Raw genomic sequence first — 26,245 nt, 5'->3', positions numbered from 1 at the left:
GTTTCCTTCGAAATGCTGAGAGGGAAAAACAGCCTCACTGAACACTCTGGTTCCTTAGAATAACACACACATGCACACACAGAAAAACTTAAGAGTTTGAGGAGCAAACACACAGCACAGACGTAGGTGAGAAGCAGAGGAGCTGAAAAAAAACTGTGCAGCTTCCGAGGCTGTCATTACACTAATGCCTGAGGACTCTATACTGCACACAGTTCCAACACAGTAAAGATGACCTCATTCTGGTCTGAACTAACAGCAGCAAGCCACTGTCTAATTATTACTATTATGGTTGTTTTTCTTGAAAAAGAGCAAAACAAAACAGAAAGTGACCGAGCGCACTCTGTACGTTTCCATGCACAGTTAAATCAACCTATGGTTGTCGCTCGAATATGCCAAATTAAACTGGACTCTTGTCCTCGTAAACAAGCTATACAATTTATTGAATGGTGTGGGTGCGCCTCCGCTCTGCTAGGGGGCGAAAAACCACATTTCAGCTTGTTAGTATTAAGCTGACTTACAAGCCCTCAACAGTCAACAAATAAACACATGAATTTCACCATGTTTTTGTCACTGTTATTCTTCTTCTTCGTTATACCGACTTCTTCTATGTCCAGAACATCTCAAGTTTGACTCTGGTCCTACGGAAGTTATACATGCAGTGGTAGCTCAACTGAGTGTCATTATCTACCTATAAACCAGCCATAACTGTTCCATTTCCCTTGGGGTACCAGAGTAAAAGTATGGTACGGTCAGGGTGGAGCTAGACCGGCTCCACCCACAGCTCTAATTTATTAGATTTTCAGTCCGACAAACATGTTTACATGATTGTAGACGACAAGATCTTTGAGTAACACGTGACAAAACAAAACAGTTTGAACAGCATTCCTTACAGCAGGGGTGTCAAACTCATTTTCTCTGAGGGCCACATCAGCATAATGGTTACCCTCAAAGGGCCAGATGTAACTGTCATACAGAATAAATGTAACCAAATATAATGTAAAATAAAGGTAACTACTCCATAACATATTGATAAATAACTTTCTGTATTTATTACTTATTCAATTTCACTCGTCGCATGATGCATATACAATGATAACCTGCGATCTAGTGGCAGGATGCCGTCACTTTGCGGGTAACGCAATCGCCATGCATTGTAGGAAATGTAGTTTATGGACAACGCACGCCTTAAAACAGCATAGACCTATTTTAACACAGATTTATAAGACCAATTAATCACTCACGGGCCATATAAAATGATGTGGCGGGCCACATCTAGCCCCCGGGGCCTTGTGTTTGACACATGTGCCTTACAGTGACCAGTTTGTCCAACTATTTTATTTGGAATAAAAAAAAAAACATCTCTTTTATAAGACACCATTTCCCAAGCTAAGGTACAGCTTCTCTCACAAGTATTATATTCAAGTCTGCCGAGAAAAGTCTTAGTTTGCGACCCCACCCTGACTCTTCGTATCACATGACCTGATCTAGTGACCTAGTAAACTCAAGCCACACCTCAGAGCTTCTTACACAAGTCCTCTGTCGGTGACTCTCCATCTCCACACAACTAAATGTAGCATATTAGGGTGTTCACAAAAGGATTTGTAAATGTGTCAAAATGATAGACAGAAGACAATGCAAAAGAAGACAGATTCAAACAGTGTATTTTAAACTGACTTTTGGAATCATAGGCTATGTTTGCAACTGCTGTCACACTCATACTACCCGTCTTTCCTCTGATTCATTTAACTCAAATAAAAACCTAATTTACTTTCACATTCATTGCTGTGAAATCCCCAATGATAATCTTCTTAGTTCGACCGTGTTATCATAATCCAATTGCTGCTTATGTGACATCAAACATTACTGTCGCTATCAGAGGTCAAACAGGTGACATGAATGACTAAATCCTTCATTTTTTCTACCTGAACATCAAATGAGATAAACTGCCATCATCTGAATATAGTTTGCCTATAATTCAAAAAGACCCAATGTGTGACAGAAAGGACTTCCTGCACAGACAACTGGAGATAAATTAAGTGCCAAGGAGTCTGAGAGAAGCTAGAAACAAGAGCAACAACAGTCTATATATATCACTGCACTTAAAAAAAAAAAAGCATTAAGTGATTATCATCTCCTTAAAACTCAATTTAAATTCTCTGCATGGTCCCAAACTATACATGGCGCGAAATCACAAATCATCTACTCGTTACAAGTAGATATTCAACAGTGGATTCATCTCAATATTCCATTAAACCTCTGTTGGTCTCCAACAAACATGAAATAGTCAAAAGCTTATTTACAGTATGCAGAAAACATTTTGTCACACGGAATCTGATCTGGTCCACGTTCATTTTGTAGGAAGACAACGGAGCCAAAATGATCAGCCTGAAATTACACAGAGGACACAAATTTAAATCTAAAAGCAATAAGCACAGACGGTGAGGGGTTTCCCAGGATGCTTGAAACTTAACTGTCTGCATCTTAAAGGTGCATTATGTAATAAATCTAAAGCAACTGGCCATAAAATCCTCCTAATATGTCACAGAGACTCAGGAATAATGTTCATATAACAAACTGAACTCACCAACAACAACAGTACAGCCAAAATATTCACATTAAAAACAATCTTTTGCAGACTGCAAATCATGTTTATGTTTTGAAATCATGTTTTGGCATGTGGCGCCACCTACCATCTACCGTCTACTAATCATTGCAGTCAGTAGAGTCTCAGCTGCCGAGCAACCACGGGTTGCCAGTTACGTCTGAGCTACAATGGCAGAGAAAACGAAACCTAAAAGACCTTGGTATTTTGAATTTGAGCGCAATAACTGTTTTTGTCCACATTCTTACATATGGTGCCTTTAACTTATCTATCTAGTTAATAACAGCAATGACATTTTTTGCCCATGATGTACAACCCTAACATAAATCTAAGCTGGATTCACTTTTGCTACCAAAAGAGGGAAATCAACTTCAGGCTGAGCACTGATCAATGCAATCAGATGAAAACCCTCATGCTCTCAGGCCCCAGTGGCACATGATTGCTCTTAACAAATTTAGGGTGAACTGGGAGCATTATGTGGCATGTGAAAGCTCCGCAAGACTACTCTCTCAGGAACTAGAGCAACATTTCCAGTAACTCCCAAAAAACCCCCAACATAATTTAACCCAATTTACCAGGACAGACAGACCATAAAAACAACTTTTCATTAGTTAAATAAACAATTTATGCCGAAATCTGTGCACAGTGTTGGGATGTGGTTAATAAGTGCCCTAATATCCTCATACAGCACGTCACTGATTAACCTTCAACCTCAGGCTGTGTGCGTCTAAGTATCCACATACTGTGGCTTCTAAGTCAGTGCCACGTGTGGTAAAAGTCTTTTAAAAAGGAGGGATGACACGTTTCTAACATAAAAATGTCCCACATTAAAGACTTGCCAATAGAAAAATACAAAAGGTTATTATTAGATCCCTAGATGTTTGACTTTCTACTGCTCTCAACAGCTGAAAATGCTTTGCTCATGATGACACGCCCAAGTGCAAAGGAATGTCTCTTTTCCAGAGAAACAGTCTCTCTCTCTTTCCCTCTCACACACACACACACAGACACAAAACGACTCTGTCAATCATTACCCTAAATAAGCAGAGAGTGATGTAGTTGACTTTAAAGAGACACATACCCTGTCCTTCGTTGACACGGAACCTATCAAGGTGACGCGTATGAGACGATGTAGAGTGAAGACAATAGTCCAACACCATCCCCACAACACTCTTTTTAATGAAATGGGTAGAGGTAAAAGTTACTCCGAGGCTGCTGCTGCTGCTTCTGCTGCTGCACCTATCACTACTTCACACCTTCGAGCCATACACTGACGAATGCTGCAATAACCTGAGGGCCTATCTGAGCATGTGTATCCACAGGGCAGGGCTTGTGCCTGTGCAAAGGCAGGAAGAAACACAGTCATTGGAAGGAGTCTTCACAGCGCACACAAACCTGCCACACACGCCACCACATCCAAACTCTCTAAAGCAGCAACGGGGACGGGGAAGGAAACACCGCAGACCAAATAATCCGTGTTTGCACTGTGCAACCAGCACAAACATGAGACCAACCTTTGCCAGAACAACTTCCCGTAGCGATCGTTCCCAACCTTCAAAATCATACCCTTGCAACGATACCTCGCAACTGATGGGAAGCAGAGAGGCTCATCAGCTTTCATTAGTACAATGATGTGACCAAAGTGGACATAAATTATTCTGATCAGATGTAATTCCCTTAAGTAGAATAAAGGTTTGTGTTAGACAGATGCTCTTCCTCCTGTCACACAGTTAGATTAATAGATGGATACCCGAATGCCGTTCTGCTTACAGTTGGATTTATACAATGGAAGCATTAAACCGTGTACATGTCATAAAATTTAACTTCTTGTGTGACAAATGCACTAAACTGATTTTCAGCAGTAAATTGAGAAGAATTGTGGATGTTTATGAGCTCTCTCTACTGTATAACCTGTACTCCACAGAAAGGCTTCTAGTACAATGAATACTACAGCCACAATAAAGATAAAGGTAAACAAATAAAAAGATGGACAAATCAGTTTGGAATTTGGTTTATTTTTGCAGTAACGATGTGGTAGAAGAAGTAGATGATTGTAAATAACACAAAAACAAGGACTTTTATAGATTTATTTCTAATGGTGCAACATAAACGGATCATGTGTTATTGTTGAACGAACGGCACAGGCACGGAGCTTTGCAACCTTAGGGATCGACCCAAAACAAACACAGTAAGAGGAAAAAATGGTGGAGACTAACTGAATGATTTAATTTTCATTCTAATTATAATACACATGCGCTCATACACATGCAGAGAGAGTGAAGGTGGAAAAGACTCTTTCTGAGCTCAACAAACCACAGCACAGGGAAGCCTGTGGCTTCCTTTAGGTATATGTGGCCAGTAAGAATACTTATAAGAATGAACCGGGTCCCTTACATGATTTCCTGCTCTGCTTAATATTCTGTATGTGTAGCTGAACTCAATATACAGCTGATATTATTAAATGTGATTAAGTATGCAGGGGAGAAGTGAGTGGCAGACTGTAGGTCAGTGAGACTGTTGCCTTTGGATTTTTATAATTATTATGACAAGGAAAAGAAGAATATCTTCAGGATCAAGCATAAAATGAGTGACCACCTTGGAAGGTATATTCATCTGGAATACAGTAAGGTGCTACTTGGTTTTCATTTAAAAACAAATGCATTCAGTCCTGGATAGGGGTGGGGGAAAAAAATAGATTCACATAGGAATCGCGATACTAATCATCCACGATTCTGAATCGATTAATAAACTTCAAAAATCGATTTAAAAAATAAAAAAATAGTTTCTATTTTGTAAAAACACACAAAACACCAGTTTGTGTTATTCAAGCAAGTTTTTATTTGTTTTGAATGAATAAATGTTAACTTTTGTCTTACGTTTGGCTTTGTGTGATCACATTATCACATTATCTTATACAAACTGTATTGTTTTGATGCCATAATTTGCCTTAACACACTATGCATTGTATCAATTTTTGAATCCAGAATCGCATGAATCTAAACAGTTTAACCGAGAATCGATTTTGAATCGAATCGTGACCCTAAGTATTGGAATCGAATCGAACCGTGAGCCACCCAAAGATTCACATCCCTAGTCCTGGATATCTGCTGTCCACACTAACCCAAATCTGATGCTTTCAAGATCTGGAAACGAGGGGGTTTGAAAATGCTTCTAGCTCTGTTTTTGTTTTAAAGCTCCATAGAGGCATTTCAGTCTAGATTGGCAGAAATTCCCATTGAAAACAATGAGGCAGTTACCTGAGGCCAGAACTCAACTATCAGCTTAGCAGTTTCACTATCACGTCATCATCTGTCTCTTAACAGTGGCATGCACACGTCTAGTGTGCCTAAATGGTCACATGATATGCATTTTTCACATGCTTTTATATGGATGCGGGTTACTTCAGGTAAGGAGATGAAATGCAAACATAGTAGTGTGAATGCAACCAAAGGGAAAATGTGTAACATACTTTACTGTTGCTCCACAATCAGGACACTAATGCAGAAAGACAGAGGGAAATGATATAGTTCCTTAAAATATGAAGGCCTTTAAGTAAATGTCAGGTCAGACCACCATCACCAACCGGCCCTTCTGGAACAATGAGTTTGCTCGGGTGAATATAAACTGTACTTGATATCCAATCTTGTTTCTAATTCACTGCCACAGTTCATCAGAAATCCCTGCGACTCGCTCTCCCACAGACTGACAAAAAAAAGGTGAATATCTCCCACACTGCAATGTCACTGAAAACCGAGGGGAACGTTTGATTTCAGAGGGCACCGTATAGATAGAAAATATATCAAAGGGGATTTAATTAAAGAAAATAAATCACATCCCACGAGTTAGTTAAATAAATCCCTTCTTAGTTGTAATGATTCATGGAGGCAGTGTTTGACTTTGCAGCTCTGCAGAGGTACATGTATTTTTACTTAAGGCATTTTCTATCATTTAAATCTGGCCACATGCATCAGTGTCATATCCAAAGTTACTTTTGCAAATGTTTTAAACGTATGACACATCAGTATGCACTTTCTTATCCTCATAACCACTACACAGTGTGTGAGTAATGTTTCTTTTAGTATTTCTTCATTTATATCAGCGACAACAGGAAGCCCTACATTATGTTGTGAGCACATGGGAATTGAATGTAGAGAACATCCAAAAAATAAGAGGGGGGTAGTGTTGTTTGGGATTACTGATCAGAGGACAGATTAACAGTTCTTCCTTAGAGAGAACAACCTCTTTAACAGGTTGAATGGGCTTGCAAGATGTGAGCGTAACAGCTATGGTCACTTTCCAGTCAAATAATAATACCTTAAAGACAAAAAATGCTGGGCATGCTGTGATTGTATGGAAGATATCAAATCTGTGCACCATTGCCTTAAGGCTGCAGGTTTGTCAGCTTTGATGTTGTCAGTGTATTAAGTTACTCTGACAGAGAAAGAAAAGATACAGCAGAAGCTTTGATATCACAGCTATGCTTTACAACTCCACAACCAATCTCTGAGCTTACAGGATCTATAAAATTGTCTGGAACTGTAGTCGCACTTTTTCAACATCAACAGCTTTCCCTTATCAGAGATCATTTTCTTTTGTTGCAGCCATATATAAATGCCTCGACATTTAAGACGTGTGTCTTCTGCTTCTTCTGGCGGACTTTTGGGGAAACCGGTGAGGCAAAGGCAAATCCCACAGATCGGTTGAGTATCCAACTATAATCAGAGGAGGAGGCGTTATGCTCGTGCTCACTAGAATATAACCTGACACTGGAGGAATGCCTTCACCTTCTGACTAAATACACCCACCAGTACACCCACATACCACCTTTGGACGACACCTGATCCAGCAAACGAGCCATTTGAGCTTTGAAAAATACGAAGCCGAAAAGCACACAACCTCATGTTTACCTCGTGTGCAGTGAGTCAATTAAGAACTCAGTCAACAGACTGAACTAAAACTTAATCAGATTTGAGAGAGAACTAATTGTTTGAGTCATTCATTTGGCTGACAACGGTAAACACTTAGTGGCTTCACTTTGTTTACTGGGAGATTTTCTATTACCACGACTGTGTGTGGAGACGGCTGGTCAAAAATTAAAGAATTAAATAAACAAAACAAAAATCACCATATTATTCAAAGTATTATTATTATTTGTAGGGATGTACAATATTAGACTTTTTTTTGCTGATATCCACGATGTACCCGGAGTGCTTACGCCGGGTCATTTAGTCTATTCTATAGTGAAATTAACAGAATATTTTTCATACTTATGCACATGCATTTAGAAATTGTCTTCGTTGAGCAAAAATAATTCAACCAAAATAAAATAATAATTGTAGAGGGTACCAGCAGTGAAGTCAAGGAAGTAGCAGCATGTTTAGCCTCATGTTGTAGTCATCTCTGCAGATCCTGGTGTGTTCGCCGATATCCGATAATACAATATCTGCAGGTATCGTGCCGATAAAATTGTGCAATTATCTGTAATTGCTGTTTGTTTGTTTGTTTTTAAATGGACTAATCTACCGTTTGTTTGCTTGATTACTTGAAGAATCGGTTAGTTGCGTTTCCCAATGATGATGCTCTCAAATGTCTTGTTTTGTCCACAAGCTAGAAACCAGAAAATATTCATATGCGAAAAATCTGAAAAACAGTGCACTCATTCTAAACAGAAACAGTGCATTGTTGGGGCAAAGCTCAAAAATCCCCCCATTCAGCACTGTCACTCTATAGCGTCTTTATATGGCTGTAAAGCTACTTTCATGGACGCTCACTTATTATGTTGTGTACTCCACTGGTATGGACTCCTGTACCACTTCTCCTTTTTACCTCAGTAAGAAAGAAGAGAGAGCTTTTGCCTGGGGTGATAATGCGAGTCGCTTTTAAATATTCAACAACGTATAATGTGCCCTTTTCAGGCATTTCTGCAGCCAGACGTGATAAGATTAATGGAATCGCTATAGCACTGAACTTGAAAGGAAGACGTTGTCGGTAGTACGGCAGCGTGTGGCGCGACAGACAGTTCTGTCCACTCCACTGCTGCCGTCCGCAAAGTGGACAGTGGTGATTGCACGTTTTACTCTGACTCAGCATGTCAGGCCCACGGAGGGCTGTTCCACGAGACAAAAATCTATTGTGCACTTAATCTCAAAAAGCGCTGACATACTTTTGTGTTCTGTATTATCTTTAGCTGTCCAGGATCCAGCCACAGCATGAAATCTGGAACACATTCAGGAATCTATCTACATATCCAGTTAGATCAACAATCGGTCAGTGACTGCACACGTCAAGGCTTATTCCGCCTATGATGTGATTTTAAATATGATAAGAAAGGACGCCGAGTGTAAAAGTTAACTAGCTAATGAATGACTGGCATTTATGGCACGGATTTTAGGAAATATTGTGAGAAGTATCCAAAGAAATATAACAAAGACAGACATCAAATCACGATGGAAACTCCCTACACTATTACATGTGGTTTGTTGAGGCAGGAGAGTGGGATGAGATCTGTTTAGACCACACCTTGTAAATGTGGGATGGGGAAAAAAAAAGATGCGTGGGTTGGATTTGATGGGAAAAAAATTCACTCTGTCGGATAAATAAAAGTTTTCTGAACTTGATTTCTGCTGCGCACTGTTATTACCTTCCCACATTGGAGACACACCACAGCAACCAAGAGAACTTCCCAGACATAGAACAAACAAACCAATATCTACTGAATATCTTATTTTCACCACTTTAAACAAATCTAAATTATTATGCATCCTCCCAAATGCTAGTAAATTGTATATGTAATATTAATACGTACAATCGTAACCTGTGCTTATGAGCAGTAACCCCCCCCCCCAGCCTTTTTCCATACCAAATACAGCAATATTATAAAACATACGCTTGAGGCTTGGAAACAGAGTAAATAAACCACAAAAGGCTGACTGCCACTCAGCAAAAGCTTGACTTTAGAGGAGCACCTGACTGACTGAATGGTGCACAAACAGGCCTGACCTTCTCTTGACTGGCTGAATGAAGAGGAGGAGGATTCTCCAGCATTTTACTTTACACACACAAGGGGAATAAATAAGCAACACGGCTGTGAGATGGAGACTGGAAATTCCTTCCATTCTTAAAAAAAGATGAGGGGTGCTTTTCGAGCATGGCAGGGAAAAAAAAAACTTAAGCTGACATGTAACATAAGGCTGAGGGCTTAAGCTTTGATGTTAGGCCCGAATTAGGGAGTGAAAATGCTACAAGGAAGAACGACCCGGCAAAGTGCTGCACACTATTCAACTGTTGTCAGTTCCCATTAAAAAGGAACTCACCGTGAAGACTGGGTCAAACAATCACACCGGGCACACAAATAGCATCGCAAGCATGCCTGTGTTTGTCTCCACTGCGGCACAGGTTGTTGTTCTTCGTTGACACACAAAAAAAGGGAATGTTTTAACATCCACTGTATCACCTACACAATCTATACACAAACGTGGCTCACCGTGCTGTGCAGCAACTGTGACAAAGCCCACGGAGCAGGACAAATCAAACTGACGCGCGGTCGGCTGCACGTCTGACCCGCTGCAACTGCAACAGTCTCACCGCTTTGAGCGCGAGCACAAGCTGCAAGAGGAAACTCGCACATAAACAGAGGGACCTGCTCCATCAGCCGACCCCTGTCTCAAGTCCACAGTAAACAAACCTCAGTGTCTGTCAGCTGCAGTGTCTTGTATGGTAATGTAAATCATGAGGAGAGTAACCCAGCAGCTCTGGTGCATGTACATGTACAAGTGTGTGTGTGTTATGTCAGACTAGGTGAGGGTGAGAAAGAGTTCACACACACAGATCTTCCTTTGCCACAGCCACTTCGGGGGCCGATAATTGGCCAAAAACAATATTAACTTGCAGCATGGTCTCATCAGTGATGAAGGCAGACAAACCACTGCATGTCTGCATGGCAACAGCATCTTTCATGCGTCAAAGCCTGAGACTTGACCTTTGGTGAATATTCATCATAACAGAATTAATGACTGCTTCTTCAATCCCTGTGCCCCGGCTTGGTTTTAGTCATGGCACACGGGAATTTAAATTAAATGGAAAACTCCTCTTGCAGTGACTTTTCTCCTACTTATTTTAGGGACAAACAAGGTTATAAGAAAACTCGTTTTTTTTTCCATTACATCCCATCATAGTGGAATATGACACTGAACATGTTCCTTCACTGATGACATACAGTTGAAGTGCCAAAATAGAGATGCAACAGGCAGGATGACTTGGAAAAATACTTGGAGCTGCACAAACAACAAAATACTAACATTTTGGGATCATGGCCTTCTGTACCCATAGTGATGTTTTTAAAATCTCATGTCACCTGATGACATTCCTGCCCACAGGAAATGATTTGTTTTCAGTCAAGACTGATGAAGGCGAGCGGGGAGCACAACAGCAGCATTATGCCAGTCAGAAGAAACAGCCTAATAAAAGTTCCAGAATTAGTTTCTACTTTCGACTTTCAATTTAATGGAATAAACTCCGGTAAAGAAGTCCTCATGGGGGCTACAGACGTTACGCACTGAAGCTTTAACGCAATTCTGGCTAAAGGCCCATTTATACTCCAGTTCGTCCGTTTTAGGTCTGTCCATCCCAAAAGTTATCTCAGGGTTTCTCACTCCTGGTCCTGGGGGGGGGGCACTGTCCTGCGTGTTTCAGATGTTTCCCTGCTCCAACACACCTGATTCAAATGGTCAGCTCATCAGTAAGCTCTGCTGAAGCCTGATAACGACCCGTTTATTTGAATCAGGTGTGATGGAGCAGGGAAACCCCTAAAACATGCAGAAACCGTGCGTTATCGCCTTCACTATCCTACATACCTCCATGCATCTTTTGCGATGGTATGATACTATGTTTACACAATGCTTCTTTTGGGGGGGGGGGGATATTACTATTAATGGGGAATATTACTCGTTGGTGTTGCAGATGAGAGAGGTCAGCGACAAGCTGCATTTTCAATATTTCCCGTGTATATGTCCACCACGACTTTTGACAACTTGCTTAGCCGGATAGCCCCTTGAATAAAAACACAGCTATTGATTGAAGCTGAGCACCCATAGCTGCAGGGGATAAACCAGCAAGCTCTGACTGCCTGTAGTAACTCGCTTCTTTATCATTTTCCTGACCGATTGGACTATTGACCCCGCGATTTGCGGTGGTATTGCGTACAAAATGAACACAAAGTATAGACCAAAGCAGGGCTTTTCAACAAAAATTCCCAGAGGGCCCCCTGTACTACTGTTTTGCGTTGCATGTGCAGTAAACGGCTACAAATAGATACAAAATGTAATAAGTTATGTAGCACTTATTTATTGAAATGGCTGCAAAAAAGGTAAGTATCAAAACCACCAACATTCAGGTACAATACAATTTGCGTATAGTGCAAAAAGATTACAGCTACAGTACCACCAACATTTGGGTAGAACAGTCAGAATTGGCTCTTACAAAATTAGAGGTAACAATATAAAGAACATTCAGGCGCAATGGCCACAATAGGCTGTTTTTGCAGAAATATACGTTACAGTACCAATAATATTCAGGTACAATTACTACAGTTGGCTCTTAGTGCAAACAATAACATTTACAGTACCAACAAGACACAGGTACCGCTACAGTTGGCTCATAGTGCAAAATATGCCTACACTTACAGCTGTACTAGTATTTTCCAAAAAGGGACGCAAAGTATCAGAAAGTGTCGCAAAGTGCCAGAAATAGGTGAAGCCCTAATGGGCCACGGGCCGGTCCAAATTGCTTGAGGGGACAGATCTGGCCCCCGGGCCTTAAGTTGAATAGCCTTGGACTGAAGGCTGCATCCGTCTCTACGCTTTGTGTACTGTTAAGATCTCAAAACCCTTGAAAGGTCATTGTAAAATCATAGCTCAAAACACCAAAACATGTCTTGCCTACAGTACCTTTAACCAGGCTTGTAAGGCAGCTAATTGGACCATTTCTCACAGTCACCAATGATAACACTGAGTACATTTTGCCCTAAAGAGGTATGATGTTCTTACACAATACAAAGCCATATCACTCAAGCTTCACTACAACAACAAAAAACCCTCCTATGCAGATTAGGGCCATTAAACATGGCGTAGTTAGATAGTAGTGGGAGTAAAGGTAAGTTTATCTTGCGGGCATAGAGTGTCTGTGTCTGGGCGCCATCGCATTCCAGAGATTCCCTCACTCTGAACTCACCTGCCTTTTCCTTCACAACTTAGCAAGGGCAGCGTGAGAGGAAGGTGACGTCTTTGTAGTTGTTTATTTATTTTTTTCTTTTTCTGTGCAGGGAAACTGACAGAAAGACAGTTTTTGCACCCCAGCGTTCGGATTTGATGCCGAGGACAGTGCTCCCTCAAAAGGTGTCAGTTTTTGTGGCAAAGAATCGGTCACAAGAACGGGATTAGCTTAGCATAAGATTCTCCCCGAAGAAACCCGAGGTAGCTTGAAGCTTGTGTCGCGAAGGAAAAAACGCGTTTCCACTTTCTTTTCGCGAGGAATTCAGGACTTTGTGAGTTCGGCACACACTCACACACACTCACACACACACTCACACACACACACTAACACACACACACTAACACACACTCCTGCTGTGCGCACAGACGCGTCCTTCGTCTCCCTCCTCCCAGTTTCTCTGCAGTTTAGTGAAGGAGAGTAAGCGGGGTAAAAAAAAAAAAGAAGCAATTAAATACCTTAGGAGGAGTGTTTCTTGCGCTGGTTGAGCTGCGGCTCGGTACACGTAACTTCATCGGTAAAGTCCCGTCGGTAAGTCCCGTGCATGTGGAGGAGCGGAGCTCGCCTCCATGGCTGAAGAGGAGGAGGAGGAGGAGGAGAAGAAGAGAGGACTCCTCTGCTACTCCCTGCTTCCACCAGCGAAGTCCCAGGCTGAGCGAGAGTGCATGACGTCAGCGGGAATGTGGGGAAAGCGGCGCGCACTCCTGGTTGGCTACGATGGCAGCGAGGGGGCGTGGTCGATCAGGTTCGGGATTGTTGAATGGACCAATGAGAGACGAGGTGACAGTTACCCTGGTTACAAATTTTTTGTCCACACACGGTAGTAAAACTGAGCAGACTTACTGCCGTAAAACACAGGGGAAAAAGTAGGAGAAAACAGCCCGTTTTGGTGACCATGGTTACATGCAAAGATACAGCACGCAGAATTTTGGAACTTCTCAAAGTCATGAAAGGCGTGACATCATCGCGTTAAAGGTAACGTTAATGCAAAAATAGATCCAAGAAGAGACAGAAACTCTGAGCAGAGAAATATAGCAAAAGGTAAGCTAGGCTTTGTTTTACTCACATAATAGCACTCTTGTATAAAGTACCTCAAAGGGATACTTGAGTAAAAGTACAAGTATCTTATCTGAAAATGACTTTGGTAGAAGTTGAAGTCATTTTTTAGAATATTACTGAAGAAAAAGTATTAAAGTATATGACATTTACTGTACAGCTACTCTACAGTTAGGATTGAGCCATGGTAGCTCAGTGGTAGGGCAAGTTGTCGTTCAACTGCAAGGCTGTGGGTTCAATTCCTGGCTTTGCTAGTCTGTATGTGTCCTTGAGCAAGACACTTAACCCCATGTTGAAGCATGTGAATGGCAAAACTGTAGTGTAAAGCAGCTCATCAAGACTAGAGAAGCACTATACACAATACAGACCATTACTAACTCTTCTTCTTCTGATTTTATTTGGTAGTAACGAGGAACAAAGGTAGTTAGAGGAAATGGAGTAAAAGTTGCTAGAAATACAAATAACAAAGTAAAGTACAGATACGATATTTGAGTTTTGCACTAAAGTACAGTAACAAAGTACTTTGTTACATTGCAACACTGCATAATAGAGACTTAAAATGTCCAGGAATACTTAGGAAGGTACATTCGCAGTATGTTTGTATAACTGTCCAAAAAGTAGTTTGTTTTTGTAGCCTTTTGTGTGTACTAAAGGGCAAGGACCTTGCTTTATGTAGGCTGCCATCTTGTGTCACCATGTTACTACAGCAGCCAGCACGGACAAACCAGCCCGAGAGTGCGTTTTGAAGCAGCACTTGCGATACAAAAAAACACCCAAGAAGAACAACATTGTAGGACCACCGTTGTTCCCTCACACACTTAGGTAAGTCTCGCCATTAGATATCACTCATTCTTACACACTGGACCATAAAGGGGATTGTGTTGTTGTATGAAATATTGATACAATATCAACACTGACCTTGCTGCTGAGCGTGCCACTGTTCTGTGAATCAACCTGGGACCCGAACATTTGTTCTCACTGAAAACAACATGTGCGTTTGTAGCTTGTAGGCATGTGGGAGTTGCTGCTGGACTTCTGCCTTGTCTGGTGTGTTTGTGTCACTGAAGTTAATACGAACAGAGGATTCCAAACAGCAGCTGGCATCAGTGGAGCACCAACACCTGTGTGATATTCCATCTATTCCTTTAAACTCGCATACAGTGCTTAATAAATGTATCAGACCACCACCCAAAGGGACAGCTGCCCTAAATTAACAGCACGGGTAATTATCAAAATCATTTTTCATGTTTCTGTAATGGGTAATACACCAGTATGTAGAAGCTCTTTAACCAAAATTATGCTGAAGGGTTAGTGCTAAAATATAATTATCATGGTTATCCATGAATTTTCAACTTAACATACAAAAAAACTGAAAAAAGAATAAAGCACATTATTATTTATTGATTCATATGGCAAATGATGGTTATTTACTTGCATTTATGAACAGAAACAATAGTTTTAGTGTTGTTGTGTTGTTATGCTTGATTAATTTGTGACAAAAAGTAGTTTTTTGCCAAATAAATACCAATACAATGTTTCACTTTCAAACACGTTTTTGAAAGATTAAAGCTAAAATATTTATGTTTTCTCATGTTTATGACAGGTGGTCTAATACATTTGTTAAGCACTGTATGTGTTGCAAGTTAGGTTAATTCATAAAGAAGTTTACGACGCCAAATAACAAATACCAAGATATTGACTGAAATAATGGGTGATCAAAAGTGTATGAACACCAACAGCGTTGAGGTTACTATTAGGTCCTAAATCCTATTCTAATATTAGTCTGACATTTGGTCATAAAATATATGAATAATAATAATCTTACTCTGTGAGTAAAAAGGTCATGTCTGCGAGACACATGAAGGGGGAAAGTAATCTTCAGTGGTTGCAGAACAGAGCACACGTTCTCATTTCAGTTTTAGATTAAGCATACTTCACACCAACCTGACACACGTGCCTTTAAGGCCCGAGTACTTCAAAGCTTAATCCAAAACAAAGACATAGAGATCTTCCAGTGGCATATCTGATCACACTGAGTGCATCATCTGTCCCCACCCAAACCCTAAAACTTGAGTCGACTGATAGCAAAGTCATGCAGACCTTCATGGCAAAGTTTGGTTTTTAATGGCTCTTGTTACTTTTCCTGTAGATCCCGTAGTCTCCTATTAATCATGTGAATGACCCCACTACAGGCAGATACATGTGGAGGTGAATGTTGTGTTTAATCAGGCTGAACACAACTTCGTAGTATTTTTCACATGCACTGAAACTTTTTAAACAGGCTTTTTTTTGCAGGCATTGCAGTGCATCGCAATAGAGCTCTACAATGACGAGCGGACGAAGTCTGCACTCGTTCATCACAGACTGCAAAGCAGACGACGTGGGTAGGTGATTATTAGAGAGTGAGTTTGAAACTTTGCTGAACTGTGACAGAGTGGCCCCTACGATCTGTTGAATAGATTCGACCTCATGTCCCCATGTTGAATTCTCCAGGTACTGTTGAGCCTTTGATGCTTTAGTCTGAGCCTGCAGTGCTTATGTTTATTCACCTGCCTCAAGTCACAGCTGAACTACTCCAAAAAAACAAACTGCCTGACTCAGTCTAACCTCCCCCCCCCCTTCCTCACACTGCCCCCTCAGAATTACCCATATAATCCATTATTGCTCAACTGGTGCTATTTCTTTCTTTGCTTAAGTCAGCAAAAATACTCTACTTCAGGTGTCAAACATGATGGGACCTTCAACTAATTCAGCCTAATTCAGACATATAATTTGCTTTCATCCATGCAGAAAAACTCGCACTGCGGATGAAGAGCGGTCTTGGCAGCTCGAAGTACAAACCGACCGACTATAAAACACTCCAAGCTATTGTTGATGCCAGGCGCCTGCAGTCAAAACTGATTGGACAAAAGGTAAATTTTGGAACTTGTCAATATCATGTCAGGCTTCAAAAGGCAATGCTATTATAACATCGATATCTGGTTTCCATGGTGTGGAAATGTGAGATTTTGCTTAATGGGGATTCAGAAGCAAATGAAGATGAATATGTACTGAGGCCCCAAAAGAGATATTTTTCCAGAGAGCAAATAATCCTTACTTACCTACTGCAGCAATAATGGAAAACGACAAAACCTGACTTTAACGGGAGTGGAATAATAGCAAACATCATTGAAAGCAATGGTGAAGATGGAAAACAACATAAAAACGTGGCAGTAACATTACTGTTATACACAGCAGTGGAGTAGTGGCCTAGCACTGTGGTCTCACAGCAGTTTGCATGTGTGTGTGCGTGGGTTTTCTCCAGTTTCCTCCCACAGTCCAAAAACATGCAATATGGGGATTAGGTCAATTGGACACTGTAAATGGACTGCACTGGCGATCTGTCCAGGGTGTATGTCAGCAGAGATTGGCACAGGGCCCCCTGTGACCCTCATGTGGAGGATAAAGCGGTAGTAAAACGGATGGATGGAATAATATCAAGTAGAATCACTGAAAGCAATGGTGAAGGTGGAAAACAACATAAAAACGTAAGCAAGTAAGTTAGTAAAGTTTATTTATATAGCACTTTTCACAGGAAGGATTCACAAAGTGCTTCACAGTAAAGACAGTAAAAAGTAAGACATAATACACAGCAGATTCAACACTCACAGCTACAAGCACAGACAAGAAGATAAAACATATTGCAGTAAAACTCACACCTAACTAAAAGCCTGTCTGAACAACAGGGTTTTAAGCTGCTCTTTGAAAGACTCCACAGAATTTAAAGGGCGCAGATACAGTGGCAACTCATTCCATAGTCTGGGGGCCACTGCTTGAATGGTTCGATCCCCTCTCGTAGCAGTAACATTACTGTCATACACAATACCACAGGGCCACATGGTGGAGTAGTGGCTAGCACTGTTGCCTCACAGCAAGAAGGTTCAACCAAGGTGCTTTCTGTTAGTGCTTTCAAACAGGCACGGTTCTGGTTCTGGCTTTGGCTCTGTTCTGGAGCCTCAGAACTTTGGTACTTTCTGGCGAACCACCGGAACCAAAGCGGGAGGACGTTAATCCGCGTTACGCAGGCGGAAGTAAACACAACGCCGGCAAAATCTCTACTCTACTTTCGCTCGTCTTGATGTCACGGTTCGCAGGGAATAACCAGGTATTTGTTGGTTTCCTCGAGAACCATTTTTTCCGTTTCCCGAACCTGTTATTTTTTCGGTCTGAATGCGACAGCCGGTTCGTATTGCGTTCGGGAACCGGAAACGACACGGAGCCCTGCCGCCGGTGTGAAAGCCGTGGAGTTTGCGTGTTTTCCCCGTGTATGCGTGGGTTTTCTTCGGTTATTCTAAATTGACAGTAGGTGTGAATGTGACAGTGAATGTTTATTTTCTGTATGTTGGCCCCGCAATGGACTGGTGACGTGACCTGGCTGTGACCCCATCATTTGCCCTATATCAGCTGGGTTTGACTATAGCGCCCCTCATGTGGTGGATAAAGCGGAAGATGATACTACAGTCAGGCTCATGAATATTCATTTGACTGCTTTTATGTTTCTATAAAACTGTTTGAAGTTCATTGTCATCTGACTCTGAGCAGAGCAAAAAGTTAATACCAGAAGCAATGGAGATTAGGCTGTTAGGCCTGCGGTGTTTTAATTGGTACACTGTGGCAGAAGCATTTTAGTATCATTATGGTTGCCCATGGCTCCTTACAACCTTGCGTTCTGCATAACCTAGATAAGACAGGCTGTTTACATTCAGTCACTCTGCTGAAAGGGACGCTTTCTGAGCATCTCCCACTGGTGATGTGATACAGGGAAAATAAATGACTGTGAGTTGCCTCGAGCATGGGATCATTTATGCTCTTCAGGAAGGGACCGGCAGCATAAGTAGATGCTGAAAGCATATCTAAAAAAAATGCCTCTTTGTAAGATTTTCTTGTGAGATATATATACACTGACATTAGAGCAGTGCATGTGAGTACACTGTTAAATATAATACCCCTTATAAGTAATGTGAAATTATTTCTCGTCTTTAACACCACTCAGCACAGGATATTTTGAACATTAAACACAAATTAAATTAAATTAAACACAAAAATAATTTTATATTTTCAAAAGTTAAATTAACAGTTGCCCATTGTGTTAGTGGCCAACATTCCCTTAAATTATATCTCTAAGTTTTGAAGTAAATTACTACAAAATGGTAATGATAGTGAAGTGTGGTGCTGAGCTGAGATGCAGTCAAAAATGAGTGCAATATTTCAACACCGTTTTCTACGTGTTTTAACGTTGTGATGTGTCTGTTTTTGCTGACTCACTATGGCCTAATTAGCAAATAGGAAAGTGCGTTATTGAGACACCACCATCTCTTGGGAGCATGTAATTTAATTGCCATCTTGCTCATCCTTTTGTCATGCACACACTCAGAGATGATCTCAATTTTCAAGGTCTGAGTACAAGATGATTTATATATATATATAAAGAAAAAACAAATAAGCTCAATGCAAAGATATTGATCTTTCACAGTTGATGCACAAAAACAAACAAACAAATTCAAGAAACAGAATATGCAAACAACATGCATAATTTAGTATCCAACTGTGTTATCTTCTAATGGACGAATTGACATCTCTGCCATTCCAATTTACAGTTGTTGTAATCCAACTGAGTAATTTAACAGCCACTGCACGTTTAAGATTCCCTTGTGTGGACTGCCTGAAGGGGCACTCAGATTTTGTACTGTAGATTCCAATAACTAGAAAATGGACATCACCCTTGGGGTAAATGTCCAAAACCGCAGCCACAGCTTGACATGTACATGGCCAGTCATAACACAAATCAACTCTGTAATTCCTTTTTTTTTCGTTAATGAAATAGACTAGCCATGTATTAGATATGTGTTCAGTTATTTGCGCCAGTGGTCTGAGCAGCCCATGGCTGTGCAGAAGTGAATTGGGATTGTAACTGGAGGGTTCACCTGGCTGGGGTACCTGTGAGCAAGGTACTAGTTGCTCCTACTTGATTGGGTTAATTGGACACTCTAAATTGTCCCCAGCCACAGATTAGGGTGAGCCCAGTCACGTCCAGTGTACTCAGAGTGCCCAGATAAATGGGAGAGTTGTGTCAGGAAAGAGCATACAGCATAAACATTTCTGCTGGATCCCTATAGGGAGGGAGAAGCTGAAAGAAAGAACTATGAGCCTGTGGCTTGTTTATATAAAAACTCTGCTAGAATACAGCAAGCTGCTGCATCACTCTGCAGGGGGGCTTGTTTTTTTAATGATGAAAAAGTAAACCAACATACTGTATATAACGACTTCTACCTCCCTTTTCTTCCATTAGCATACCTCGTGCATATCAAGCATGTTTCTGCTTGGTTATCTTTTAATTTGCTGCTGTTTATGTTTGCTTCATGCTTTATTAGTAATCCTGATGCAGCTGAATTATGTGAGTTTACAAACCTTTCACAAACACAATGATGCTAATAAAGACTGGAGCACATGCCAATAAAGACAGAAAACCACATTTCCAGCATCCTTGCAATATTATGATGTACCCACTTTATTATCTATATTATTCATTATTTCAGAAAGTGGTCCAGATAATAGATGCATTAAAGCATTTCACATCCACTTTTGTCCAGATAAAGTTAATTGTAGGAGAAAATACAGTAAATGTCATGGGTGAATTGCATTTAAAAGAAAACACTCCTGTGGCTTATGTGCTTGTTCAGTGCTTATTTGAGTCCAGGGAAACTGTTTTATTCCTGCTGTGCATTAAACCTTGTCTTATAGGTAGAGAAAATTCGCTGTGCAGCCAAGGCAACCAAGGAGAGCTCAATTTTACAGCAGCACAGACAGGTGTGGAGCAGAGAGTGCCCCAAGCTGCAAAAGGCTGAGTAAGTGCCCCCTATTACTCCCTGTCATTATCTGCTGCAGTTTTGTGAATCTGCTATTACGCCACACAACCGCTCCATTTAAGCCCCATTGAGCCCAGACACAAACCTCCTGGAAATAGGGTGTAAAAATTGGGGACAAACGTAATATTATTGAAAAAAATATGTATCACAGAAGGGAAAAAAAGGCAAAGAAGAGAATACGGATTCACACATAAGCCTTTCTTCCGCAGTGATGACTTTGAGTTTGGGTAGAAAACGGTGTGAAATGGGGATAAGTGGGGTTACGGCTGTATGAAGAGAGAGAGACCGCATGGAAGAACACTATTTCTCTGCATGCTGAGGCAGAAGTGTGCGACTGTGGCCCCAGTGGTGTCATGCCTTGTGAAGTGAGAAGGGCAGCGCTAGCTCTGGGGTGCAGCTTGTTTGGCTGCATAATGACTGTGTCTGAGCCACCCAAGGTTAATGATGTACACAAGTGTTAGCCTCAGTAATGAACCTAGTCATGAAGATGTGCCACTGCTTTTAGTTCTCTATACACATACATCTCATTAAATTACCTTGGGTTTCAAAAGCCACCCTGTAAACTGGGAAAAGAGACGAGAATGTCTCTATGGTTACTATTCCTATGTTCACGATCATAGGCCAGTTAGTTAGAGGTGTACACTATTATCATAGAACACTCTAAAGGCCCAGGAGTGCGGTGTTGCCTTCATTACCGAGACATAATTCCTTTACTTTTTGAAAAATGTCACCAGTGAAGTCTGAGAGATTGAGTGTCATTGTAAGGTGGAAAAGGAGACCTGCATCCCACCCACATACCTCTGAAACAAACTGTGGCCATAATTTTATGCAATGGTAGAAGCACAGTGTTCAAGGATCACACTGTTGTGAAATGTTAAAGCTTCCTCTACCTTCTTCCAATCCAGGTATGTTTAATTTTAGGTAGTTTTAAACTTGCAGACCACATCTACCACTTTACTCTTCACACGAGGTTCTAAACCAGGGGTCTCAAACTCAAATGACCTGGGGGCCAATGCGCATCTAGTGTGGTCAAGAGGGGGCAGGCCTATAGAACAAAAGTTTGGATAAAAACAACTGTTCACAATATTGCATCATGATATCACACGTATCCTTAATAATGCTATTTATGATGCAAAATTAATGTATTAATATCAAAAACTGGCATTTATTTTAAATTACATAAATAATAGTGTGGACAACTGTAATTAAAATTCGTACCAGGAGCTGTTTCGGCCACTGATATTCCGTGGCTTGGGCCCGTAAGCGTATTTATATATGTAATTGAATGCTGTATATGATGCATTTAATAATGGGATAATTATGACCAAATGTCTGTATTATTACTGTTATAAAAAAATTGCTAGCAAACAGATATTATATTCTATCACCTCGCTGGCAGCTGTGCCTCAGCTACACACTGTGTTTAAAAGACGGTGAGGTCGTGGGCCATGATTTCATTATAACATGATATTAAGTGGGGGGCCGCATGTAATAGATTGGGGGGCCGCATGTGGCCCCCGGGCGGCCAGTTTTGAGACCCCTGGTCTAAACATAGTGCATAGGGTGGAAGATGGGGTACACCCTGGACAGGTCGCCAGTCCATCGCAGCAGGCCCAACATGTAGCAAAGAACAACCATTACTATCGTGATTGTCACAGTTGAAATCTTTGATGATGATTGCATTGTCTTTGGCCGCATCAAGCAAGTGTAATCAGCAGCTAAGAAAAAAAAAATTTATAGTCTAGCATTAGAACCATGTTTACCAGCTTCATTGAGGAGTTGGTAGAAGCAGAGCTCCTTAAATGGTCAATGTGTAGATAGCGATCGTTCTCTAACAAGCCTGCCAGGTCAACTGAAAATGAGATGACAATGCATTCACAACTTGATTTCACTGCCCCCGTGTGGCCAACATTTCAGCTATTGCTGGTTTGTTTGGGATTGTTCTAGTCCAAAATGTGAACTTAGCAATGTGGACTTGTGTCCAGTTCAGACTGTATTTCAGGTACCATTATCTTCATAGGTTCTCTATTTTAGTAAGTTTTAAACTGGCTCTTACAATGGGTGTGTATTTAATACAACTTTCTCTTGTCCCGTGGAACAGGGAGAACGCTGAAGATGACATCCGTGGTTTTCTCGAGCACATCAGACCCACTAATAGAACAGATTCTGGCATTTTCTCACTTCAGGATGATGGTAACAACATTAACAATTCTCCAGTAGTCCTGTATCACCACCAGTCTGTGATGTTTTTTTTTTAATAAATATTCTGCTGATCTGTGCTCTTATTTGTTTTTGGGGGGTTAAGAGCTTTTGCTTGAGAGAGAACGAGAGACATTTCGGACGGCGACTGTGGTGCCGGTTTATCAGCTCAGGGATGACCTGTGCTTCAGATGCAGTGAACTACAACACAATGTTCATCCGTCAAACATGGAACCAGTTATGCAACAGGTATCTCTCTGATTAAGCGCATTTGTATTCCACTGTTGTAACTTTGATGACAACAAACCTATATAAAGCATCAATAGTAAAATGCTGGGAGATTTTGTAAATCGAAAAAGTCTAGACTATTTTCTATTTTCTAGTCTTTTATTAAACCTTCTTCCAAAAATAAAATTGTTCAGATTACAATGGGTCCTCGTGTGTGATCAAACAATTTGGCAATATTTTGTTTCACATTGAAGTCCTCTGACAATTTATCTTGGCTGTGGCAAACAAAGCCAGTCAGAAGTCACTGCTTGTTTACACAATGATCTCAGCCTGCACACTGTGTTGTGATCACTGTTGATGAGTCTTTTTTTTTTGTTAGATATCCACAGTCGCTAAATCGCCAATTCTGCCTTTGACTCTAAGAAGCTGTTTGCAGGCTTCAGAGATGAATGGAGGGATTAAGGAGAAAGCAGGGGTCTTTAAAGTCGGACCAAACACAGAACAAACTGCCTGCCAGCCGTTTTTTTCTCCTTCGTCATCCTTGTGTTTTTTCCCCATCACCACCTCTATTGTTGCGGGCCCACAACTATCCTAGTTAGTCCTAGTCATCCACTGGATAGAGACTGCATAATTACACATTAAATAAAAACTAAACAATCTGAAGAGATTGACCCTGTGTCAGAAAGCACAATATAGCATAAATGTATCTTATGCTGTGCTACTGGCTGCTAAGTATATTTGAAGGAAGATCATCATATAGCTTGAGAAGAGTGGGCCTAGATAAGTGTCCTGTGGCACCCCACATTTACAATTCAAAGTGTGTGACTTAATGTCTGCTCTTTAAATGTTCCTTGTCATGTCTGAAAATAATGATTGCAGGTTTGTGGATTAGAAAAGAACGAGACCTCGGTAGCCTGCTCTCCATTTATTTCTCATTATGGCATCCATTCTTGTTACTTTATGTTCCCTGGAGTTAATCTCTTGCTTTCATGTGTGTTTTCTCAGCCGCTATTTAACGCACTTTTATGATTTTATCTTTGCATCACCAGATACAATTTGTGAAAGATCAGCAAGGTGAAATTACGGCAAAACTCCACGCAGAGTGTGTAGCCTTGGAGGAGGAGATAATGAACCTTGGCTTGAAGGTAACACTGCTGGTTCTTGACATGCTGCTTCTTATTCAGCAATTCCGGTCTAAACCTTCATTCAAAACATAATTGCTACACTGTGTTGCCAAAGCAATTGCATTAGCATAATTATGATTGTGTTGTTCTCTGCAGAAATATCTCACGAGTAACTCCGATAATAATCTGGGGAACGTAGAAAGTATTCCAGAGGAGGTTCGGAATGCTGACTGCCCCTTCCCTGAGCTGAAGGACTCTCTGATCCAGGCCTTCCACTGCTTGTCAGAAATGTACAAGGGCAGACTGAACAGCCTTGAAGGGGAACTGCAAAGAACTGACAGGTAGGAGTGGAGATTACTAAAGCTGGCGATTGATTGAATTATTTTTACTGACAATAAAAACAAGTGAATGATGACAATCTATCCAGTATTTTAGTCTAGATAGAGATTTTTAGGCAGCACTCTGGTGTGACTGAACTACCCACCAGGAGTTTGATTACATCCGTTGTCCACATTATAACCTGATATTTATCTGGACATTATATTTGCCACTCAGAATGCTGTGTATTTATAAATATGGAGGAAAAAAATAAATGAGGTGAAATGAAAAGGGGAAACATTATGTCCTGATATTAGTCTTACTTTACTTTATAATCACAATTTTTAAATTAAATGAACGGTTGAACTTTGTTTCAGGTTCTGTGGCTGGAGTCCAGACGACCACCTACGCTACCAGTTCACGCTGTCTCAGTACACTCACGACATAACCAACAATAGAGTTCTCTGCATGGACATGCTGCAAAGAGTCTTCCCTGAGAAAAGTAGACAAGAGCTGGTCAGTACATTGGATTGAGACAAACTATAATGCATTCATTTGTTTGTCAAATACGCAAATAATCAACAACAATAAATATATAGTCATGAACACATTCAGGTCTGACTGGGGACCACAGAGCAAACAGTGTAGTCCAGTCACCTGAACACACACAGGTTATACAGATCAATGTAAATTGACAAAAACCTGAAGGAAAAAAATTGATTATTCATATGAACGAAATTGTGCCAGCAGCAGATTTTACAATTATAAGAAAGAAGCAACGTTTTGCTGTTTGAGCTGATTAGAATATGTCGTGTGTGAGGGCGGCACAATCAATCAGAAAAAAGAATCAAATCACAAACTGCAATATCCAAATCAGAAGACACTGCAATTGTTTAAATATTTGCTTCAGATCAAATTTGTGACAAAACAGCATTATGGGGAACTTCTGCAATGCTGCAGGAATTCACTTGCCCAAAAAATCTTTACCTTTTCAGAGTTTTCTTTTGTGAACATACTCCAAAAGAGTGAAATCATCATGATTTGACTATTTTGCTTTGCAAAACTGACCAGTCGTAGCAATTTTAAATCATATTGCAATCAGAATATCTGTCAAATATAAATACAATATGAGTCACAGAATTTCTTTTGTATTTACATATACATTTAAGCATTTAACAGACGCTTTTATCCAAATTGACAAAAGAGGAATAAGCTACATAGAAGAAGTCCACTAGATAGGAGCAGTGGACTGATAGAGGGTGAGAGTGCCGATGTTGATCCAAGTGCAGAAGGCGATACGGGGGTAAGGGTTAAGGTAAGTGCTAGGACAGAAGATGTTCTTGGAAGAGCTGGGTTTTCTTTATAGACTTAAAAGCAGTTGTTTATTCAGCAATGTTTTTTGGCAGATAATTTGATTAGGACATAACTCAGACGGACATTCTCTGGCTCTACGTTTCCTACTGACGTTAGTTACATTCTCAAATGACCTCATGCAGCCACAGTCTGGTCTGCTGACCACTGAGCAAGTGAGAGTAAAGGGCTGTGCT

General features: G+C 40.8%; 1 protein-coding gene across 1 annotated transcript in view; it reads left to right on the top strand.

The window, feature by feature from the left end:
- Positions 1–13,437: 13,437 nt before the first annotated feature.
- LOC310942977 (coiled-coil domain-containing protein 148-like) overlaps positions 13,438–26,245 on the top strand; it is a gene marked incomplete at both ends in the record, with an annotated part of 31,617 nt that continues 18,809 nt past the window's right edge. The window contains 8 exons of the mRNA XM_083908451.1: positions 13,438–13,648; positions 16,715–16,836; positions 20,705–20,808; positions 22,931–23,022; positions 23,135–23,277; positions 24,306–24,401; positions 24,537–24,721; positions 25,076–25,214. Of these exons, the coding sequence (XP_083764577.1) occupies positions 13,438–13,648; positions 16,715–16,836; positions 20,705–20,808; positions 22,931–23,022; positions 23,135–23,277; positions 24,306–24,401; positions 24,537–24,721; positions 25,076–25,214 (1,092 nt within the window). The remainder of the gene's footprint in view (positions 13,649–16,714; positions 16,837–20,704; positions 20,809–22,930; positions 23,023–23,134; positions 23,278–24,305; positions 24,402–24,536; positions 24,722–25,075; positions 25,215–26,245) is intronic.

Source organism: Microchirus variegatus (assembly GCF_963457635.1).
Source record: "Microchirus variegatus genome assembly, chromosome: 22".
Taxonomy (NCBI): Eukaryota; Metazoa; Chordata; class Actinopteri; order Pleuronectiformes; family Soleidae; genus Microchirus; species Microchirus variegatus.
This window is presented reverse-complemented; position numbering and strand designations above follow the sequence as displayed.